We start from the raw sequence: 23085 nt of genomic DNA on the forward strand, positions 1-23085 counted from the left end.
ATTTAGGTCGTCACAAAGTAGAGCCAACGAATCGAGATCTAAAATTGAAAGGATTAACATTATACGTTCGTTTGTTTCGCGAAAAATTAATAATTTGAAAAATACTTTCGAAAAAATGATTGCTCGTGTCGCTTATAAAAATGAACGAATGAAAAATATTTTCATCGTCAAAAAAATTGTTTAAACACAAACTATTATCGAAAATGAAAATATTATTTTGAGCGATATTATTTATTTATTTTTTACAAAAACCAACGGAGATCAACTGTAATCTTTCTAATTACTTCCTATAAGTAAAATAAAAGTATATGGTAATGGAAAAATTTTCCGAGGACATGGGGAATTTTGCTCAACCCCGGGAAAAGAAAAGAAAAGAAAAGAAGAAAAGAAAGAAGCTCAAAAAACCAAGCCACGCCTTCAAAATTTCTCACATCCTCCCATACAATACAAATACGGACTGGATCCGATTCACGGATTCAGAGCCATCTCCATCAGGCGGGCCGGAATCCGATCGCACTTGCAGAGGAAACGGCCAGCGCTCCAATTCGCTACTTATTCAGTGGCCATCGATTCTCATTCCCCGAAGCACATGCTGCAATCTCCACGAGAATTTCATCAGCTCCGTCTCGATTTCGAAGGACGCGCCGCACCGAATCCAGCGAAAGCGGTTCAGTTTTCCGCCGTTCGTGGGAGGCGCAGGGATCACGTCGCGGACGGATGCTTGGGCGCCATTTCCGATCGCACCGCTGATTGAGAAGGCGCGGGTTTTTTTTTCTTCATTTCAGCTGTAAGCTGGTACTGAATTCGGCGATCGAAGGTCGGTTCTGGTGATGTCGGTGTAAGAGCAGCTTCGAATCGAGCCAAGCTCACATGGCGTCCACCAGCAGAAACGAGTCCGATGGAGACGACGAGCCGCAGGAAGAGGAGGTACGCTCGCGACGCGATCGTTCTTAATGCTTCGGTGTCAGGTTTTAGAACTTCTGGAACGATGCACCTCGTCGTCTTTCGTACTGCGTTAGTCTGAATTTCCTGAACAATGGGCCATTGCGTTGCGTGACGGTTTGCAGCCATAGGATAGTTTGTATTGCTTCCATCTTCGTGGCCCCTGCAGGATTAAGCATGTTCCTGCTGTGTTATTGTTTTCAGAACTCAAAATGCTAGTGCTACGGATGATTGCTTGGAGAGGCGGGCTGTCCGCATGGTTCTGTTAGTGTTGAATTCAGAAGGGTTAAGACAAATTAAGGCCATTGAGTTTCCGGAATAAATGAAGTTTATAACAGCATAAAATAACAGAATTACTGTAAAATCGTAATATTACGATATCGCTAGGTTCTTTTATATCACTACTATTTTTCGTGATGGTTCCATAGAGAAAAATGTCAATACAAATGAGTAGATTCTTAACTATTTATGTCTGTTTACCATGCAGCTTGAACGGTTTGATGATTTTACTCTGGCTTCTTCGTGGGAGAGGTACTTCAGACCGAAGACGTGGTCTATTGGTGCCAATGGACCTGGTTTCTTTGATGTATTACTGAAATCCAAATTACTAATCTGGTGAAATTTGATTGTCTCTAGATTTATATCCGACATCGAGGCTGTTTGTCGACAATGGATGGCCAATGGTCCAAAAAACTTGTTGGTATGTCCACTCGAAATATTAATTTTTTATTGTGTTTTGTTAATCCCAATGGTATGCATTGTTAGTCGCTGAACATTGTCAAAACTGGCAATGGAAAATATATTTGAGTTGTTATACTTGTAGCACCTGCTACTAATGGACTGAGTCACTGAAGCAATTGTTTCTTGTTGCTTAGATCGGGGCACTCTTAAGACTTAGTTTTAGCTTATGTTACCCCTCTGAGCGCTAAGGAATGTTCTATTTAAAAGTCGTTCATCATTGCATTTAGGGTTAAGCTCTATTCAAGTTCATACTGATTCTTAACACAATTAAAAATCCGTTGGTGTCACAAAGTATCTAGCAGAACAGGCATATGAGGACTTTTTGAATGGTTAAAGGATATTTGTCACTTCATATATCGATTTTGTCTCCGCTTAAATATATGCAGCAGTAAAGAATACTTTGCGTTAGAGGTAGTGATTGGTTTCTCTGAACATTAATATTTTTAGCTTCTATTCACGAGTTGGGACTAGATAACTTTTCCGAGTTTTGTGTAGCTTTGCCAAGAGAATACAATCTGATTTGTTGTTATGTAGAAAAAAGGTGCAGTTCACTTGGGTCCGTCTACGAACTTGTATAAAGTGAAGTCAGAGCTGAAGTATGCAATGAAAAGCTATTGCATGGAGTACCACTTCGAAACCAACAGTGATGGTAATTCAGTCTCTTTAATTGATTCAATGGCATGATGTTAATATGAATCCATCTTTATAATATCCTCGTAATGCAGGAAAAATAGCAGACTGGGATTGCTCTCTTCACGATCTGCAACTTTGTTTTGGTGTCAAAGACTTTTTGGTATAATTTGTCGTAGATCTTGCTGGCAAAATTATAACTATGCATCGCCTTATGCTTATGTTACATTGGTTGGATTATCAGGTCATCGCTCCTCAAAGTGTCAGCGGTGTCATTCTTGATGCTCCAGAGTCTAGTAAGCTTTTGAGCGCAGTCGCAATTGCTTTATCAAATTGCTCAAGGTGGGGATCCGTGATGAAGCCTTAAGTATACTAATACTAAGAAGCTCATGTGAAGCTCATTTGATTTCATTGTCAAGTTGTCCTCGAGCCACACTTTTCTAGACGTGGTATCAATTGGAAAAGTGCATAGTAAGTCTGAAACCTTGCGTAAGAAATGCAATCAAGTCCTAAACCTTTCAATTGGTTCAATTAAGTCCTAAACCTTTTTCAAAAGCGCAATCAAGTCCTTTCAATGAATAGTATCTAAATTTACCTACGTGTCACTTAAAAATTGCCTACATGGCATCCTTCATTGTACTTTTTAATGTAAGTTTTACGACTTCATTACATATTTCAATAAAGTTTTAGGACTTAATTGACAATTTATGTGTTTAGGACTTGATTGCATCTTTTGGTAATAGTTTAGGAATTTATTCAATCAATTAAAAAATTTAGGTCTCTATTGGAATTTGTACATAAGGTTTAGAACTTGTCGTGCAATTTTCCCTGGCACCAATATATAAGATTTGCTTCTCCTTGAACAATATGACTGATGCATATGCACTTATGACTCATTCTCATAGCATCTTACTTGGTGATGCACACTTCTCCTTCTTTCACTTCCCACTTGAGTAAGTAGACACTTTTTTAAATCTTTTCGACATCGGTAATGCAGTATGTGGCCAGCCTTTGTTCCTGTGCACGATCCTTCGAGGAAATCATATATTGGAATCCAAAGTATGGGAACAATTTTCACTAGAAGATTTGAGGCTGATCATATCAGCAGTCAGGTTCCTGTGAAATTGATGCATTTGGAAGGATTGTTTGAATTATTTGTTTCTAAATTTGTAAGTCCCCTTTTCATTTAGATAGTAAGTCTCTATTAATTTAATGTTGCTTACATTAGGCACTTTATTGCTTCTCTTTCTCATTTCGGTAATCTCAGGAATGATAAAACATATGACTTGCTATTCTCTCCACATGTGACGTTCCTTTGCATGAAAAATCTTCTCGAAGTTGAGTTATATTTGTGACTGTCCCCAATGGAATAGAGATGCCAGAATGATGTGATTTACTCATCGGAAGAAATTCCTGATATTTACTTTTGTAGGCCTATAATTTATGAGATATTATCTCTCTATGAAGGTTCATGCTTTTTATGTGCTCACTACTTTGTCGATTTTGGAGAAATACTTATCATTTTTGCTTTTGTGCCTTTCTAAGTTCCTTACCTTATACTAAGTAATTGGTGTGTCTTCTCATGTTGAAGGTCTATTCGACATTGGACTTCTCTGCACATTTTTTCCAAGTCCATTTCACAATGAAGCTAACTTACAAAACCATTTCTCATGATGATGATGATGCCACTCGTGGAGTGGATGCTGAATTTGTCGAATCTGGAGGGAGTCCTAAAGGTGACACTCACACCAGAACACAATGGGATGATGATTGTCCTTGGAGTGAGTGGTATTCTGCGGAAGACCCTGTGAGAGGTGCATTTCCAGTTTGGAAATCTTCAATGCTGTTATTTCATTTCAAATGGTTGAAATGTGAACCCGCTTTTTGATTCAGTGTCTTGACATTTGCTCTGCTTTTATCTTTAGAGCATTGTGCTCCAACAGTAACAAATCTTTTAGCATGCTCAAAGGATTATCCAGAGCTCTCTTCATTTTTCTTCTGCTTGTAGAGGTGCCAAAATATCTGGACATCAACATACGAGTAATAATTAGGTATTAGCATATGGGGAGCTAAAGATTTGATTCGAGTAGTTAGAACTCATGCTTTGAAGTCATTTTTTCATACCCAGAGACTACTCTCATTATTGCTGATTATGAGGAATCTCTAAGTAGCCTATGCAATCAACTGAATCCTCTTTGACAAGATCTATATTCAACAATTTCCCATGGACCTGCATACATGGTGACTTAAGAGCACTACTTGCAGTGTTCTTTTTGGGGGGGAGGGTAAAATGTACAAATGCAAGATATCTTAATATAGAACTGAACAGCTTTTTGTGCATATCGAAATGTCAAGCCCACTCGGGGTATTAACAAAGAAAGGCTGGCACTCATGTGGGATGGGGTTTGTCTTTAGTTGCTAATGGAATACTTAATATGTACGAACTCAAATCTAACCTGACTAATTGTGTCTATAGGAATTGAATTGGTCACCATATGGACCGACAAGATGGTTGAAAGTTCCTCAGAAATGGCAGAACTTGAGAATGCATCTCCTCATGAAGCTGAAAAGTGGATGTTATGTCCCAATATTCCTTCAACAATGTAAGAATCTACTTCTTTTGTTGTTGTAATAACTAGAGTTCTTTACTTTATGATCTATCTGTTTCGGGCTTTAGACACAGATTACGGAATGTATTGGTCAATTTTGGATTTGCCTGTAATCCTGATTTGGAACTGATGGTTTCAGAATTTAAAGGAGAATAAAATAAGAATACGCTTGTTTTTCATTTATGTGAAGGATTGAAGTTGAGGCTTGTTAGCAAGTCATGCTCCTTGACAATGAAAGTCCAAATATATTGATACAGACTACAGTTGTTCGACCAAAAAAAAGACTACAGTTGAAGTGTAACTTAACTGGATTACATTTCTAACCTACTTGTTGTGATAGTTACTGCACCTTGTATTTTATTTTAATAAAGTTATCAACATGTACTAATCAGCACACTTGCATTGTCATATTTGTTTCTTCTCGATGCAGTAACTTCAACTTGTGGTTTTACTTGGAAATATGGAACATAACATAAGTTGCTACTTGTCAAGTTCTGTTTCCTCATTATCCTCTACGCTAACGTTAATAGTTGTATTTTATGTGCCATTGCTGTTTGATGGGCCTATTGTTACAGTATTTAAATCATATTTATCACCTTGGAATCGCATTTGCAGCTTTAATTCACTTTTACAAAATCAAAGAATATCCAAACTACCAATCTTCAGAAGCTCTGGGATTTGTAAACTATTCAGTTTCAGAAGCTTTGCCTATCGTGTTATACTCTGGGATCACTTACGAGCTATTACTTTTTACCAGAAGTGATGGATCAAGAGCAAACGGTGTTGGATTTGCTTCTCAGTTGTCTTTGCTGGTTGATGCATTGAATATGTCTTTTGAGGCTCAATTTATGGAGGACTTTGTTTCTGGTTCGTCAGTTAATGCTCATTTAGTTGTAAAATCTACTCTGTTTGTTTTGCTAGAAATTATATTACTAAAAGTTTCCACTGTTCTGCTCCTCTCTCTCGTTTATTGCAGTGGAAAAGCCTGGTATGGATAATTTGAAGTCGTCGATGGTCATTCCTCCTCCATCAGTTGTTGACCGTTTGCTGAAAGAACTATTTCAAGATGGTATCCAATATTTCACGTGTGAAATCGTTTTTGTTCACTTTAATTTTCTTCTATCTTTGTACTATTTCTTTCTTTTCTTTTTTTTTTTTGGGGGGGGGGGGGGGTTATATGGTTTCTCTTGAAACTTGTTTGTCTACTAAGCATGATAATTACCTAGAAGATAGCTTAATATTTCAGTTCATCTTTTTGATTGATTAACACTCAAAGGAAAGGCATTGTAATAACACTTTAGACAGGTCAACATGCATAAATGAAATGAGTTATTTAAATAGGGGGAAAATAACATACATACAATCAGCAAGATGATCCACCTTCAAAGCCGTAGTAATATTTGATGGGATTGTTACAGGAGTTTGTATTTTGGGGTTGCTTGGTAATTTGTTACTTAATAGGACGCAGGTGGTTTTACTTTCTAGGTTGCAGTTTCAGCTGATTTTATGTTCACAGACTGTGAACTCAGCCGAACTGTCCATCTCACTAGTTTAGCTGATGATACAAAGTATAAAAGTCTTCTCTGTTGCAGAACATGTGATGAATTTGTTCTGGTTGGAGCCAGCTAGGATAGCTTGGGCTTAAACTTGAGGTAGATAATTGAGTCTATCAGTGTTACTGTAGTTTGAGCGCATTTCTTGTTTCTGTGCCTTTTTCCTTGATGGGCCAAAAGAAAAAAAAATGTAGAATAGATAGTGATGGGATGAGTTGCCTGATAAAACAGGTCCATAACTGCTTTTACTGAAAATATAATAAATTTATCCTTGTCACCTGCTTGGAGCTAGAAAACAACCAAAGGGGTGCATCTACATTTCTTCATGCTGCTGTGATTAATAAAAATTTCTTGATCTGAAACCACATATACTGGATTTCTGAGTCACTCTATACTTATTCTCCTTGCATTATCTGCAGGTGTTAAAGTTTCAGGTTTTAGAAAGAGCGAGCATAAGAACTCACGATTTATAAAGGGTGCACCTATTGAATCACTTTTTGCTCAGTTTTGTCTAAGCTCTCTGTGGTTTGGCAATTGTAACATTCGTGGTAAGTTCGAAGTTTATGTTGCACTTTGGTGAACGAAGTTACAAACAAACATTTTATAGAAGAAAGCATTACAAAAGAAAGAGATATTAGTTGTCAATAATTTGGTTCAGATTGTTGGGTGTCCTTTTTAATGTATTTCATCCTTCTGAAAAACGTCTTGTCAATGGTGTGTAGCCATTGCTTCATTCTGGATAGAATTCGTCCGGGAAGTTCGTTGGTGTTGGGAAGAGTCACAGCCATTGCCTCGAATGCCTGGTAGTGGTTCAATCGACTTATCGACATGTTTAATAAACCAGAAATTACAAATGGTAATAATTATTGCCATTAAATGGAAATCTTTTTCTTGTTTAGTTTTTCCTTCTGTAAGCTTATGTTTTAAAGTTCCACACATTGTATCTTTTAATATTCACATTCTTTGCACTGTAGTTTTGTTATGTTCCTTAATCATGTTAGTCGGATTATATTCCCCATTTGTACATTGAGACTATCCAGAACAATTTGATTTGTAACATGGATTGGATTAAATCTAGAATAATTATCGTGTGCCATAGAGATGAGTTAACATGAGGCACTCGCTGTGAAATTTGCATGGTTATCAAATACACTGGTAGTTAAACATTGGAGGTCTATGAAGCAATCTCCCAATAATCTTTGCACTAAATATTATAACACTGATGATACGAACTCTTTCCCATTGGTGTGCAAATTTCCTTTAGAATTTGCTCTTGGCATCCATAGCTAGTTTTGAACTTTTAGATGTGTTAGAATAATTAAATATTAAACTACGTTCGTCTAACAGCTTAAGCTTTTAGAATAGTTGGCAGTGATTCCACCAAATTTCACATGGTATTAGAACTGGGGGTCCTGTGTTCGAATCTTTTTAAGCCCCATTTGCCTTTCCAATTAAATATATCCACGCTTAGTACTAGGCAAAAAGACCAGTTTAAGCGTGAGGGGGAGCGTTAGAATAATTAAATGTTAAACTACGCCTTCGTCCAACAGCTTAAGCTTTTAGAACAGTTGGCAGTGGTTCCACCAAATTTCACAAGATGCAACTTGCAAGTGCTTTTCTATGAGTGATGCTGTCACGATACCTTGCTCTTATAGACTATTTTTTTAACTCTTCCTTACTGCCTTGGCTTTTCTAGTTTATTAAGACATTGTCCATCTTTTGTGACGTTTGTATTACTGAGAACAAGTAGATCCCTTTTGTGATGATAGCAGACCTTTTTACTCTGAAGCATTCTTCTCAAGATGGAAAAACTATGCAGTGTTAATAAGCTCACTTTTTGCTCATATTTTTTATATTTCCATTTCTTTTATAACTCAATTATCCCAGACTTTTGAAGTTTTTTTAAGGTTAGGTTTACTACTGGTAATTATTTGCTGTGGCTTTGATCTTGTGCTTCAGTTTCATCTTTGCTGCTGCTTTTGTTCATTCATTCATTCTTTATTTTTCACATAAACTGGGCTATTATTCTATATGTTGAGGACATATGATCAAATTGGGGAGAAAGTATATTCTGCATACAATTGTCCTCATATTGTTGGTAGATAATGAGGTTAAAATTGTTCAACTTTGCTGCTTTGACATCCAGCTTGCAATATGCATTGAAAAGAAGCAACAACTGAATGAAGAGTATCATGATTGTATCGGAAGTGAAGATGGTCATTCAGTAATCATGGTGAAATTTCTATAGCATTTGGTGCTTCTTTTGTCTCATTTCACTAAATTATGATATTCTTGTTCTTGTCAATGAAATGTCCTCCTCATGCTATGAACAGGAAAATGATCAAGTTGTGGAAGACTCATGGAAAACACCGGACCCTGGCGAACACTTTGATGAAAAATGCGACAGGTGAAGTGAGCAAGTGAGGGATGCTTCTTGTTCTTCTTATCTGCTAAATATCTGTCTTTCAGAATAAGGCTCTGCAGGTTTCCTTTATGTACTTGTACTATCATTAAAAAGTGCATCGTCAAGCTTTAGCTTGATCGGCTAAGGTTAAGACTGTGCACTGCTCCGTTTATAAGGACAATATATTTGACCAACACTCTTCAAACAATGCGACAGTTTTGGTACCTTCATGCTCTTGTTTTGGGTGAGCTTATGGTTGATGGATGTTCCTAACATAAAGGCTTGAGTTTTAAAACTAATAAATGCACCTAAGTCCTGAGGTCTCTGCAGAACTACTTTGGATAAACATGACTGAATTGTCTTTTCTGAAATAGTTCTCTAAGGTTGTGCCCGATTTTTAGGCAAGCGTGCATATTTTAATTTGTTTAGCATATTTTGCTGTAAGCCGTCACTCAACTTTCCGAAATCCTAGTAATTTTAGTTTCTTGTAGTAAAGCCTGCTTGCTCTCCCTCTATTCTAATATTCCGTGTATATTCTTCTTCTCATCTTGATCCATTCGATGTGTTTGTAGTTTGTACATTTTCTTTTTGAGTCGGACCTATTTATGATTGAATTGTCTGTTGATGTCCTTAATTGTGTGGTTAACTTACTTCCATTATAGCTGTAGGATAGATGTTGTATGAGATATCTCGAATCTCTTAATAACTACTAGGGTTATGGGTGATGTCATCTGAAATATCAATGCTAAAGCAAAGGCTGCAAAGTATTAAGTCCATACAAAAGGGGTGTGTAGAAAAAGTTGTCCGAGTGCGTTTGATGTTTATTTTAGATCCTTCTATTTTGGTAATTGGCAGATGACAAATTTAGCAGTGCTGTGCGTGCAGAGAAACTATGTATTTTTAGTATTCTGTTAAATCTAAAAAACGTATGTTCAGTTTGTTGGTTCCCAAAACAATTGTTCCTTCTTATGAAGGCTAGCAAAAGCTGAATGAATTAAGAAGTATGAATGTCCTTAATTAACTTATGATCTGGTTAACTGGGATGATAGATTGGAAATGTAACAAGCAATCCGGTCTTATCTTCTCTTATTGGGGGAAGATATTTTCTATTTCACCACTAAACTTTCAGGTAAAGCAGCTAGTTGATGGGCTTTTATGAAGGATGATTTTTTTCTTAAAGCAACATGTCGTCGTTACACTTGATTTGAAATTTACATACAAATAGCTGTTATCAGAAGCATGTTCTCAGTTGTCATCCAATGCGCACATTTTTACTTTAAATTTTTTTGTTTATTCTGACAGTCCTTCAACACCATCCAATTTTCACAATTCTGTAATTAGTGGGCCAACATATGGTACTAAGCCAGATGATTTCACACCTTCTTCTGATTCTAAATCTTCCGATTATATGAGGAGGGGTTCTGCTGGTGTGGTGGGTCCAATGATGCTTCTGAAGTCACATCAAAGCATGCATGCCCCGTTCACGCAGGTTTTTCAACATCTTGGACTAATTGGAACTCATTGCATTGGGTTAATTGTAACTTTTGTAATGACATGGTTGGAAATCTTGCATTACCTTGATAGGAGGCACCGCTTATGACAGAAGATATGCATGAAGAACGAGTGCAAGCTGTCGATGCTTTTGGTGATTCCTTTGTAAGTCTGTGCTTAAACTTTCAGTGACAAGTTCCCTTGCTCATTTATTCGGCTGCCTGCATTGTGAATATCCTCTTGAGATCCTTAAATTATCTGGAATGTTAGCCTGCCCTTATATACCTTCTTCACGTGAAGACCCCTGAGTAGCTCATTTTGTCAGATAGTTTGTCTAGCTGTACGTAAAGGCAACAAAGATGGAATTGATACAGTTAATTGTAGTTCTTGACAAGTTTCGTTGTACCTAAGGTAGAAACGTGTCTAGTGTTAATAGGGGTTGCCATCTTGTTTGTCTGCACCGTGATCTGGTAACTGGAGAGTCTGAGCTTGTTGCGCCTGCGTCTATTTCAAAAGTCAGTTTTCTTTTTACAAGGGTGAAAATAATTTGTTTTGGCTTTTTGACTCCATATTGTACAGTGGAAACACCTCTTTTGTTTCCTATTTTGGACTTTAGCTCCACGGAACAATATGTTACTGCTGAAACAAGTAAGAGTTGAAATGGTAGATCAATGAGAATTCTAAAAGATTGAAATTTTTTTATATTTGTCTTAATCAGTTTATCAATGAATCTTGCATGTTCATATTTTTCCATATTCCAATTTCCAAATCAATCTAATATCTTTTCCTCATCTAATTGCAAAATTTGTGGATTAAGTTATCTTCTGTTTTATTTACAGAGTTTTTCTGCTCAGTTGGAGAAAGAGATCTTATTTTCAGGTATTTATCTCCTAATAAAGTGTTCTCCGTGGATTGGTACAAATAAGCTTGAAAATATATTGACAAATTTCTGACCTTGTATAATGAATATGAACATTCATATAAACTTAATGAATGTCATTTACCATGTATACTGACATTAACCAGCTGCTGTTGAATATCTTTGATGAAAAATCTGAGGATTTCATTATGATATTTTGTATGAATGCAAGACATTGAATGGATGTTAGCAAATGAAATGTGTAACTAATTAACATGCAAAATTGGGCAATTGGAAAATATTGTTTCTATGTTGGGAGAGGAGAATTTATCTCAAAATTTCATTGTCCTCATCCTGCTGACAATGAAATCCAATTGCTCTTGAAAAAAATTACGTGCACTCAGGGTTAGTGTTAATCATGCATCGAATATCCGTGTCCAACTGTCATCACGTTCTCACATCAAATTTTAGGTGTATTTTTTCGATTGCAAGTACTTTCATAGCATGACAACTTTGAGTTCGGAATCCTTTTGAATTTAATTTTTAGTCACTATATAATGGCTAGTCACAACATAGCGGCGTACATTGAGCTCCTGCACGGAATATATTTGTAAAGTTGGAGGTGTTGACTCCACTTATACTTTCTCTTTAATGTAGTAATTATGGCATATAATTGGTACTAATGATCTGAAAATGCTGCGTAGACATGTCGGCATTCAAAGCAGCAAATCCAGAAGCTCTTTTTGAAGATTTTATCCGATGGCATTCACCGGGAGATTGGGAGACAGATGATACTCTAAAGAGTGAACCATCCTCAGGTTTTGCTTCTGTGGGTTCAAAAGATGATTGGCCTCCTCAAGGACGGCTTTCACAGAGAATGTCTGAACATGGAAATCTGTGGCGGAAGATTTGGAATGATGCTCCCGCTTTGCCAGCTTCTGAACAGAAATCTCTCCTTGATCCAAACAGAGAAGGAGAGAAGGTAACTTTTCCTCAAGGAAATGATGGAATGCTCATTTCGCACTTTGTAGGCACGACCTTTTTTCTGGCATGAGGGAGGTTCCTTTTGAAGTACTTCCTGGTTGTTCAAGGATGCAATGTTGAAACAATTGTTTAGTGCTCTTAGATAAGTGTTCTCAATAGTTTTTTTGCTGATGCAATGAAGCATGTCAAAATAAATAAGGTGGATTGCACTTGGATTATTGTGCTTAAAAGAATATTAAATCTGATTGCTAACAAAAGAATGTGAAATCCCAGAGTGATTTTGAACTTCTCGACATGTGCTTACCTTGCATATCTCGTCAACCTTTTTCTCGCCAGCTAAATCATGGGCAGATGTCAGTAGCTTAACTGCCAAAGATAATAACCTCTCAGTATCGAACTATTAGAAATTCTCCGTATCTTTTCGACATCAAATAATATTCTAAATGTCGTGCTTAAATTGTTTCCATAGCTGGACCAAAAGAACAAAAGGATGTATCTTTTTGGCTGATGAACTCAGTTTTAGCCCCATTCTAAGTTGTGCTTTGTTTGTGCCTTATCATTGCGTTTGGTTGCATAGATCATCCATTACCTGGAGACAATACGGCCCCACCAGCTGCTTGAGCAAATGGTCTGCACCTCCTTCAGGGCAGCAGCTGATACATTAACCCAAACTAGTTTTGGAGGTTTGAAGCAGATGCTGACCAAAACAGATCAACTGTACCGTACCATGGCATCTATGCTGAAACCTTTGCAGGGTATGTTTCTACTGTTTCCTTTTGTCCGTTTTCCTCTTTGCATTGGGCCATTTTACATTGGATAGTTTGTCCCTTTAGTCTGTAAACCAGAATAACATCCGGCTTTATTTTCATTGTGTTCTTCAAAAAAATTTCGACCGAAGTTTATTTTAATTGTTTGCTTTCACGTATCTTTACATTCTCATGATTGCTTACAGCTTTCATACTTTTGCAGCCAATCGCTTGTCCGCTGGTAGTGAGGCAATCGAAGATCTAAGGCGTTTAAGCATTGTTTTTGGACATGTTGAGAAGTTACTAACTATAGCTGCGTCGCTTCATCGGAAGTTTCTGCAAGCACCATCCATGTCAGAGGCTATTTTTGCCAGCTATTATGAATTTTATTCAAAAAGAATGGGGACAGGTTCAGTAGAAGAAAATGGAGATATGGTAACATGCTACTAACCAATCAGTTTTTATTTTCCGACGGCTGTAGAGTTCCAGTTAAGCACAATTAAAGAAAATGAAGTCTGGCTAGTAGATTTAATTCAGTGTCTGGTTGAACTCACTACAAAATTTTTCTGAACTATCTTTATTGTGGAGCAACATCCTGAGCCTCTTTCATTTTGCGCAGGAGTTCAGTATGAAGCTTCAGGTGAGAAATCATGAGAGGCCGATCGTATCAAGTATGTTTGTTCCACCAACTGTCAATCAATCATGGAGAAAAGTTCTAAGCATGGGCAATCTTCTCAATGGCCATGAACCGATCGTCAGGGAGATAATATTCTCCAAGCGTGATCGAGTGAGCGGCAATCACTACGCAAGCCACACTCCTAGAGGTTACAGCAAAGAAATAGAAACATATCGAATGTACATAAGTGGAACCTCAAATGATCTTCGTGTAGCGCTTTCTGTCGCCTCATGTGATTAGTCTTTTCTCCATGGGGGCCGCTCTATATTCTCCATTTATTTATCTGGCTGTATCCTTACTGTCATTTATCCACCCATGGGATGAACTTACTCGACCATTGTCATTTCACATTCATTTAGATAGGACACAATTAATCACTCTTTGCTATCCTTATCTGGAAAAAACATGTCTAGTTCGTAAGATTGTAGGTTCTGGTACCGTTTTGAATCATGATTATTCTCTTTTGGCGGTAAGATCAGAATTTCTTGCATGGTAGTGTAGATCAGGACACCTTCAATCTTGAAAGCAACTAGGTGGGCCTGAAATGATCTTTGGATGGTCTAAAGATGAATGCTTCTTATTTCTCAGACACAGCTGTAGTATCTTGACCTTGCGTGGCATTTAGGATGGTCTAGAGATGAATGCTTCTTATTTCTCAGACACAGCTGTAGTATCTTGACTTTTCGTGGCATTCTAGACCTTTTCTTGATTTTTGTCTTACATGTTATTCATATCGGAGCATTTGCCTTCGTTCGAGCCTTCGTATGGTCCAATCTTACATCTCCGTCACTTGGGGCCCGGACTGCACTCCGAAAGTTGAAGCCCTTGGATGGTTTAGAACAATGGATACGGACAGATTGGAATGACCTCTTCGTCAGTTATTCATTCCACAACCTAGATATATACATCTGTCTATAGCTATAGTGTTAATAGGCTCCCGTGATTATCACTTGAACGTGACATGGCCTATCTACACCATATTTCTTGGCAACAATTGGCGTGCCTTTTCCTTTAGGTTAGACATCTTAAGCGAGGAGCCCGGGACTAGAGTATGTTAGTTTAGGGGGCGTTTGGCAACTTGCCAAATAGTAAAAATTTCTGTTATTTTGTTCCCAGAATCAGTTTGGAAGCAGAAATCCGTTTGTTAACATTTTTGTGCCCGGGCATAAATTTGCAAAAAATTGTTTCCAGAATTAGTTTTGGAACAGAATCAAGAAGCAAAAAAAAGTAGCTTCTTGATTCTGGAACAATTTTTCCATTTCTGATTCTTCTTGATTTTCTTCTTTCTTTTTTATTTGTTCTTCATCTTTTTCCCGGCCCACCGCCGGCGATCGGCAACTGGCGACTGGTGACGGCGAGGTCGGCCTCGCCAGATCTGGGCGAGGTCGAGCCTTGCCCGGCCAAGGCGAGGCTGACCTCACCGTCGCCGTCGCCGTAGCGAGGGGTGGCGACGGCCAGGTCGACCTCGCCTTGGTCGGGCGAGGCTCGACCTCACCGTGATCTGGCGAGGCCGACCTTGCTGTCACTGGGGATGACGATGGCGAGGTCGAGCCTTGCCCGGCCATGGCGAGGCCGACCTCGCAGTCATGAGGGGTGGCGACGGCAAGGTCGGCCTCGCCTTGGCCGAGCGAGGCTTGACCTCGCCGTGATCTGGCGAGGCTGACCTCGCCGTCGCGACCGGTGGTGAAGGCCGCGACGCCCTCGCCGGGGACCGGCCATGGCCAAGGAAAAAAGAACGAAAGAAATATTAAAAAATTCAAAATATTATTAAAATATTATTAATAAAAAAAAATTTTGTGTAGTTACCAAATGCATTTTTATTCTTTTTCTATTCTAAAAATAGAAATTTTGGGCAGTTACCAAACGCCTTCAAATGTTTAGAAATTGTTCCCGGGTATGGAATAAAAAAGAATCATTTCTGAGCATAATCTGTTCTCGGATACAAAATGGTTGCCACGCGTAGCCTTAGCGTATAGAAATAATAATCTGATGATGTTAGAAAGGAACACTTTATACTGTATGACTATGAAAAGTATTCAGAATTTGATGTCATTGTGCAACTCAGGGAGAGAGAGATGCGATTGAATGGAAAAGTTACAATTGCTTGGCAAAGTTAATGGTGAATCCAGGATGGGTCCAACTGAAGCCATAAACGAATGAATCCAATGCTGTTGTCCCGCTCAATAATTATTGTCCTGTCAGAAAAGCAGAAACGGATGATTCAACTCGATACTGCCAATTTCTAACCAAGACTGTCATTGACTATCGTGGGAGATTTGTGGGATCCAAAGCGGATTGATGAGGGCCGAATGAGGATCGGCACCTTATAACGAAACGCGGCATTATATTTCTTAGGCACGTGCCCTAGAATTTTCTAAGAGCTCGTTAGGTAACTGTGATATCTCCCACCAAACTGGATTCAGGCTCCCCTTTCCATGTCATTTTCGTGGGTTTCAACGCGAAAATTGTCTCTTTCGGGGTTCTATTTTCTGAGACACATCTCTTTTTCAGGGTCTATTAGTAAAAACTACACTCAACCTCACGATGGAGGACAAATATCCCGATCTTATAGCTCCAATGGTAATTGGTACCGTCTAAGGAGACCACAAATAATACAGCCGCTTGTGTAGACTAGGGAAGAGCAGTTCTCGATCCGATCCGGTCCAACCTAAGAATCGGGAACCGGACCGGTTTCCAGTTTCTAGGACCGGAGACCGGACCGGCTAACCTTGGGACCGTGGACCGGTTCTAATGAGATCAATATTATTTATAAACTGGGAATCGATTGTTCCATTCTTTCCTTTGTAGTTTTGATTTGATCCCATAAGGCCATGTAAAAAATTGAAAAAATATATATAATATATGAAAAATTTGAACAATCGATTTCAATGGGACCAATATTAAATATTTTTCATATATATATATATTAAATATTATATATATGAAAAAATTAGAAAAATATATATTTATCAGTCCGGTCTGGTTCCCACTTTAGAACAGGGAACCGGATCGCCCGGAAACCATTTCCACTTTTAGGAACTGGGAATTAGACCGATATTTTCGAGAACTGGACCAAACCGATCGGTCCGGTCCAGTCCGGTCCCGGTTTGAACGGTCTATATTGCTCGCCTGTAGTGTAGACGGTGACAACAGAAGCTGCAAGATGAAGATTTTTCACTTTGCGATTATACTAAAATAACCGAACGAAGATTTACGGCACTGCTCTCTCTCTCTCTCTCTCTCTCTCTCTCTCCCCATCGATCCTTCCGGTATCAACTCCATTTATTTGTTTTTTTTTTCTTTTTTTTTTGGGTTCCAGGTCGGGAGTTAGGAGGTCATTAATTACGTAATTTGCAAAAAAAAGGGATTGATAAAAAAAAGAGGGTAAAACAATGGGGGCCATGAAAGTGACATCTTTTGTCCCGAGCACAGAGGGTCCTAGAGAAAAATCTTGAAGGCCAGGCGTCACGTATTGATCCGCCCATCAATATGACTTATGTAATGTCAAATTCTGATGGCACGAAGAGAGCCTTAAGCAACATTGTCTTCTCCATCGATGGTACATGAATACGAATCGTCTTGAAAGCTAATTCTTTCTGGAGCATGTCCAAGGGGGGATTCTTGGTCGTGAAACTAAAGTCAGAATTCATTTAAGAGAATACTTACTCGCCCTGAAACGCTCGAATTTGAGGTGGAGCAGCTGCTCGGCTTTTTGTCGAATAAGAGTACCCTTTCCCTGACCATAAGGAGGGGCCGAAGACAGAGCTAGTGATGGGAATAAAGCGGTAACAAGGTACTTGTACTAAAAAAATGTGGCTCAAAATTTGGTGATGAATTTTATTCAAACGATTCAGAATCAGTGTACGCCATATACATACCGTGGAGATCCTCGCCAGGGCTTCCCCACAAGTCAACTCTCAATGGTGAAATTGAACTGAAATCTAAGGTGGAAGTACTTACGATGGGCTCATCGAAATTTTACGTTTGATCTAATTGATGGCAAAATATGCTTTCTAAAATAATAACATTCATAAAAATCTTGACAAACGCCCAACAGCTATGGGGTGGCGGGGCGGTCGCTGCCCATCTCTCTTTATTCTGCCCAGGAATCGGAAGGTTTCAAATTTAACAAAAAAAAAAGAAGAAAATCTTAAAAATAGAATTTTAGGCAATTGGGAATTTTTATAAAGAGCGCACCCCCACGTACCGTACCCTTCAATTAATTTTCTATTGGCTAAAAAGTCCGAAATTCATCAAAACTTCCAAGCGGTCAATTCACGTCAGAGGGGCAAGAGATTGATTGCTCAATTATAATATTCGTGCCTTATCCTTTCGTTCGGCATTAGAAGCTACACCTGCAAAATAGTGTTCTTTCAAGGGTGTCGATTTTCTTATTTTAAAAGTTTTCATGGATCATCACGAAAAATGCTCCGTGTCCCAGATCGCGATAGTGTACCTCAAAGAAAGCATTATATAAATATATAATCGCAGCATCTTTTCTTGAGACTCAATGTACTGAAAAGACACTCTAGACGTGAATCTATTTTCTCATAGATTAGACAGCTACATACGGTAATTTGATAAACCACGTCGGCACTATTTACATAGGACATCACGAGCAACCGATTGCAGCTGTCCCAGTATCAAAATTAATCACCTATCGAGCGCCTTTACTTAATCACAGCACAAAAATCCTAATTACGTGTTGCACTGATCTTCTAAAGATTCGGCATGATTAGCTGAAGATCCCACAGAAAATCCAACTTTGGAAAAGCACACGTAAGAGAGCATATAGATGTGTGGCTGTGTCAATGCTGATGGCCGTATTATGATGGGGGACTAAGCGATAGTGCTGGGAACCAACCGCAAGATATCTCGGACTCCCAGGCTGTGCTGAATGGTTGTCAAAACGGATATTTGAATTTCTTACGCGACGTTAAACAAAATTAGCGAGGATCTTATTAGCTTAGCTCTAGCTAGCTAGTTTAATTTGATGCAAGATGCTGTCTCGGATTGGATACGCTGTCATCGTTAGAAGATGAGTTATATCTCCCGTGTTAACGAGCTCATTCTAGCTCTCTTGATTTGGATCTTTCATTATGCAAGTGCGAGGGATTAGTGTACAAGTATGGACTTTTGATGAAGAGCGCATCGTCTCCCCCCCGAAAAGAAATCGCTCGGCTTGAACGTTTATCATTGTTCCCCCAAATTCCAATGGAATTTCAGAGGAGTTTTTGTCTTGTTAGGAAGAAACTTTGTGGACAAGGTCATTTCTGGTACACATCAGGAGGTGACGGCAGGCGAGTTTTTGTTTCTTGTTTTTCCTCTTTGGGTGTACAAGAAAAATAAGAAAGAAAGATGAGTAACATTTCGTTTGGCCCGAGTAAAAGGCCAAAGACTTTTCCATGATCCCTCTCCCATAAAGGCCGCAACTCACCTTCTACACAATCAAAAAGCACTCCCAAGTCGCAATGACAACCGAACAATTCTCGCAAGGAAAAGCCCAGAAAAGTTCTAAGCATATTGAATTGATGATAATTGATTTCTAAATTTTTTTGTTGTGTCAATTTAGTCAAAAACATTTTGATATAGTACCGATTCAGTTTTTTCGATTAATTTTGGCCGAATATTGCCGACGTGAGCACCGGCCGGCCTATGTGGCACTGCGATGCTAATGTGGACAATTTTTAATAATATTTTAATTTTTCCCTTTCTTTTCTTTTTTCCTTTCTTCTTCCTTTTGCCGGTGATTAACCACCAGCTATAGGCAATTGCGGGCGGACTGGCCTCATCTGGGCGAGGGTCACAGTCACTCGCAACATGTGAGGCCCGGCCAGGTATGGGTGAGCCCCGGCGAGGGCTCCCCTCGCCAGATTTGTCGAGGTCGGCCCTCGCCCAGCCCAAGGTGGCCTTGCTAAGTGTCACATTCGCATGCCAGATCTGGCGAGGGAAACCCTAGCCGGGGCTCACCCTTGCCCGGCCGAGCCTAACCTGTGGCGGGCGACGATGATGACCCTCGCCTAGGCGAGGCCAACAAGCCCAACCATGGCCGTTGGCCAGTCACCGGCAAAAGGAAGAAGAAAGGAAAAAAAATAAAAAAATAAAAGAATAAGAAAAAAAATCAGAAATTTGTCTACGTCAGTGTAAACGGTGTCACGTAGGCTGACCAACATTCATATCAGCTATATCTAGCCAAAATTAGTCGAAAGAATTGAATTGACACTAGGTTAAAAGGTTTATGACTAAATTGACATAAATGCAATCGGTTTATGACTTTTGCGACACTTTTCCCATTCTAACATTGTTCAGTTCATGTTCCGAAATTACACCTTCTGAGATCGTGCTAGACATATCTTAATTATTTCCAAATCCCATCGATTCATTTCATCCTTACAACTCCAGTGGAAACTATTTGCATTGGAGGGTAGAATCAATTCCATCGGATTACTAGACCCCACAGGACACCTATAAGATTTGACGATCTACATCTATTGAGGTTCGCATTAATAACCATACATGGCGGTTTTTCCACTCAAACTTGATGAAAGTACTTAAACCTCACTACGACTAATTCATGGTTAGGCAGCATCAGTTTTTTGACTGCTCACGAAGATAATCTAACATTGCTTCTTATATGAACGGTGACTAAATGTGACAGAAGATAGCGAGGCGTAAGCTTTTGTTAATAATGGAATGTGGGCTCTTGATATCACTCGATGAGCATCCAAAAGAGACGTGGGTTGTCAAGGACATGACAGATAAGTCACAGCAATTTGGGATGGGGCTAGGAATTGAGTGCTCAAAAACCTTCTCTCAAAGCGTTCGTCCAGTTGATGTCAAGGATTAAGGGCGGTGGGTTTCACCACTAAATCACAGTTTTGCATCATCATCACATGCTGATTAAAAGAACGAGGAAATGTGGGCTCACGCATGCTGTAATACATCCAATCTCGTACACCATTCTTTCCTGCCAATGTTTTTTATATGCTTCCATTCGTTAGTCGTCTTAAACGTCTCTCGTTCTACCACCGTCCCATCATCAATCCTTCTCTCTTCTTTCTCATTTCCTTGCTTCCCCCCATCAAAACTCTCTCTCACCAGAGGAAAAAAATAAAGAAAGAAAAGGAGGCAGACGATCAGAGAGCGAGTCGTTCCCGTGAAAAGATCCACTTATCAGCAGCCTCTCCTTTCATGTTTTTCACAGAAAACGATTCTCTCCAACTGTCGGTCCTATAAACTGGTAAAGAGAGCGAGTAACACGAAAGCCAGCAATTCACACATACAAAGATCGTTTCTATTCACATCACCGATCACTGATCCGTCATGGATTCGGCATCCGGCGCCGGAGCATCGCCGCCTGACCCGCTCGGTGTACTAGTAGTTCCCACAAACTCGACAACCCGTGAAACCATTCCGGGACCGTCATCGCCGCCGCCGCCAGCAGCAGCAGCATCCCAACCAAGCAGGTACGAGTCGCAGAAGCGGAGAGACTGGAACACCTTCTTGCAGTACCTCAAGAGCCACAAGCCTCCGCTAACACTGGCCCGGTGCAGCGGGGCCCACGTGCTGGAGTTCCTCAAGTACTTGGACCAGTTCGGCAAGACCAAGGTCCATGTCAACGGCTGCCCCTTCTTCGGCAACCCCAACCCGCCTGGCCCCTGCGCCTGCCCTCTCAAGCAGGCCTGGGGAAGCCTCGACGCGCTCATTGGCCGCCTCCGGGCTGCCTTCGAGGAGAACGGTGGGCGGCCCGAGTCGAACCCGTTCGCTGCGAGGGCGGTCCGGATATACTTGAGGGAGGTCAGGGAAAGCCAGGCCAAGGCCAGAGGGATTCCCTATAAGAAGAAGAAGCGGAAACGGCCCGCCGGCGTCACGGTGGCAGTGGCGAAGGTCACGGTGGGGAATGTGTCTGTGGCCGCTGGGAGTGATCAGGTAGGAAGTAGTGGAGGGAGCAGCAAAATGATTAACAACAATTCAGTGGCTGATGATCATGATAATGCTGGTGCGGGTGTGATATTATGACTTGTTAGCGTAGGGGATGCTCTTGTGGATCATCTGGCATCACCCCAAGTAAAGATTTAGTGCTGCAGATTGTTCTTGTGCGCATTCATTCGGTAAGATTAATTACCTTTTACTCCTGCAACTTAGCTCATTCAGTTTCTGGTTTAAGTTTTCTTCAATTCTCAAGGTTGCAGAGGTCAGATCATAGTCCAACAATCTAATTAGTGTCCGATGCATTTGGATTCGTCAAACGATCCAACTTGGAAAAAAATGCTAGGCAAGTAAGTTCTAATGTTTCCATCTTCTAAGGCAGCAACATGGGTTCAATCGTGCTGATTCAGCCATCCATCATCGATCTGGTTTAGCTTAACCTTTTCATAAGACGTAAATGAACAGGTGACCAAGAACCCACATTTCTGTTATGGTAATAAGATAGACGGAAAACGCTCGCTAGCTATGAGGACAGCCAACCTAAATTAACCCTTGCCCTGTTTGCTGTGTCTTGTTTCAATAGTAGAAACCAAGACACTTGGATAAACGACCGGTAGCCAATCATTGCCTCCAAGATTGCACATTGGATGTTAACGAAAATGTCCATTCTCTCCAGTTTAATCTTAGATAGAAAACCAAGATTGCACATTTCTCTAACATTATCCTTCATTTTATTCTAATCTGCTCTTCCAAGAAGATGCTCCCGTCAGTCACTCCCCAGCAAGACGTAAAATGAGGTTCTCGATATGATCGACTTCTCGAGTGAAGTCTCCTATCCAATTGCATTTATATTATACAGCCTATCGTGACTATATTACTATGTTGATGTAACTCCGATAATAACATTCTCTCTAGTTTAATCTTGTCTCGGCATCGGGTCGCTCTCGCTCTTCTGTCCCTTTTGATGTTAACGAAAATGTATAATCAGTCGCGAATGTGACTTCTTCTGGCTAATTAACAGTGCTACTCTTCCTTTCGTATTCAAACTCACCTAATCTCTCATTGGCTTCTACTCATTTAAAACCTTACAATGATTTGAGTTCTTTATAATATCCTCTGCTTTCCCTCCCTCTTTTTAGTGCATTTGTTGGCCTCTCGACGTGTTTTTTTTTCTTTTTTAAACTTATCGTCTTGTATGTTTCCCGGTTCCAATGAAAAAGAATGTCCACTCCTTCATTCTTGTACGTGGATTTGTAGGAACTTCAGTACAGGAGACAAGCAGGATCTTCACCTTCCTTTGTTGGAGGATCTCCTTAAATTTGATTACATCTAGGAGCGTTGAATTGCTTGTCTGTCACAAAGAGGAAGGCATATTGGACAATGTTTAAATAGGCTTTTACTTTCTACCTTTTGCTTTTAGTTTAATCTAAATCTCACGAGGAGCACATTTTGACTCTTCTTTGTAGTGAGAAACACCCGAAACTTTTTGTAATATGTAAATGTTAAACCCGTAAATGCACA

The 23085-nt window shown here is 39.7% G+C and overlaps 2 protein-coding genes across 4 annotated transcripts; both read left to right on the top strand.

Annotated features, from left to right (window-relative positions):
* The first annotated feature begins 412 nt into the window (after positions 1-412).
* On the top strand, positions 413-14012 carry LOC115683819 (uncharacterized). 3 transcript variants are annotated; one of them, XM_030608438.2, is made up of 22 exons: positions 413-927; positions 1430-1473; positions 1579-1642; positions 2218-2332; positions 2409-2476; positions 2558-2655; positions 3311-3482; positions 3905-4127; positions 4790-4916; positions 5683-5789; positions 5899-5991; positions 6895-7023; positions 7198-7331; positions 8622-8708; positions 8809-8882; positions 10182-10368; positions 10464-10535; positions 11210-11249; positions 11934-12211; positions 12791-12968; positions 13183-13394; positions 13579-14012. In XM_030608438.2, exons 1-22 carry the CDS (start codon positions 871-873, stop codon positions 13873-13875), a joined length of 2856 nt encoding a protein of 951 aa, XP_030464298.1. In that variant the 5' UTR covers positions 413-870; the 3' UTR covers positions 13876-14012. The 3 variants fall into 3 exon arrangements, with proteins under 3 accessions (XP_030464298.1, XP_056165934.1, XP_030464297.1); XM_056309959.1 differs by having other exon boundaries at positions 2421-2476; positions 5680-5789; XM_030608437.2 differs by having other exon boundaries at positions 414-927; positions 5680-5789.
* A 6656-nt stretch (positions 14013-20668) lies between these two features.
* Positions 20669-21775, top strand: LOC115683818 (protein LIGHT-DEPENDENT SHORT HYPOCOTYLS 5). The gene has a single exon (XM_030608436.2). The coding sequence runs from the start codon at positions 20959-20961 to the stop codon at positions 21652-21654; it is 696 nt and encodes a 231-aa protein (XP_030464296.2). The 5' UTR covers positions 20669-20958; the 3' UTR covers positions 21655-21775.
* Positions 21776-23085: the final 1310 nt, after the last annotated feature.

Source organism: Syzygium oleosum, unplaced genomic scaffold (assembly GCF_021117445.2).
Source record: "Syzygium oleosum isolate NSW1041296 unplaced genomic scaffold, Sole_v2.1 Sole_v2.03, whole genome shotgun sequence".
Taxonomy (NCBI): domain Eukaryota; kingdom Viridiplantae; phylum Streptophyta; class Magnoliopsida; order Myrtales; family Myrtaceae; genus Syzygium; species Syzygium oleosum.

Coding starts and splice junctions, on each gene's coding strand:
- LOC115683819 (XM_030608437.2), top strand. CDS start 871: ATGGCGTCCACCAGCAGAAACGAGTCCGATGGAGACGACGAGCCGCAG. Junction 1,474..1,578: donor CTGGCTTCTTCGTGGGAGAG/GTACTTCAGACC, acceptor GATTGTCTCTAG/ATTTATATCCGACATCGAGG. Junction 1,643..2,217: donor ATGGTCCAAAAAACTTGTTG/GTATGTCCACTC, acceptor GTTGTTATGTAG/AAAAAAGGTGCAGTTCACTT.
- LOC115683818 (XM_030608436.2), top strand. CDS start 20,959: ATGGATTCGGCATCCGGCGCCGGAGCATCGCCGCCTGACCCGCTCGGT.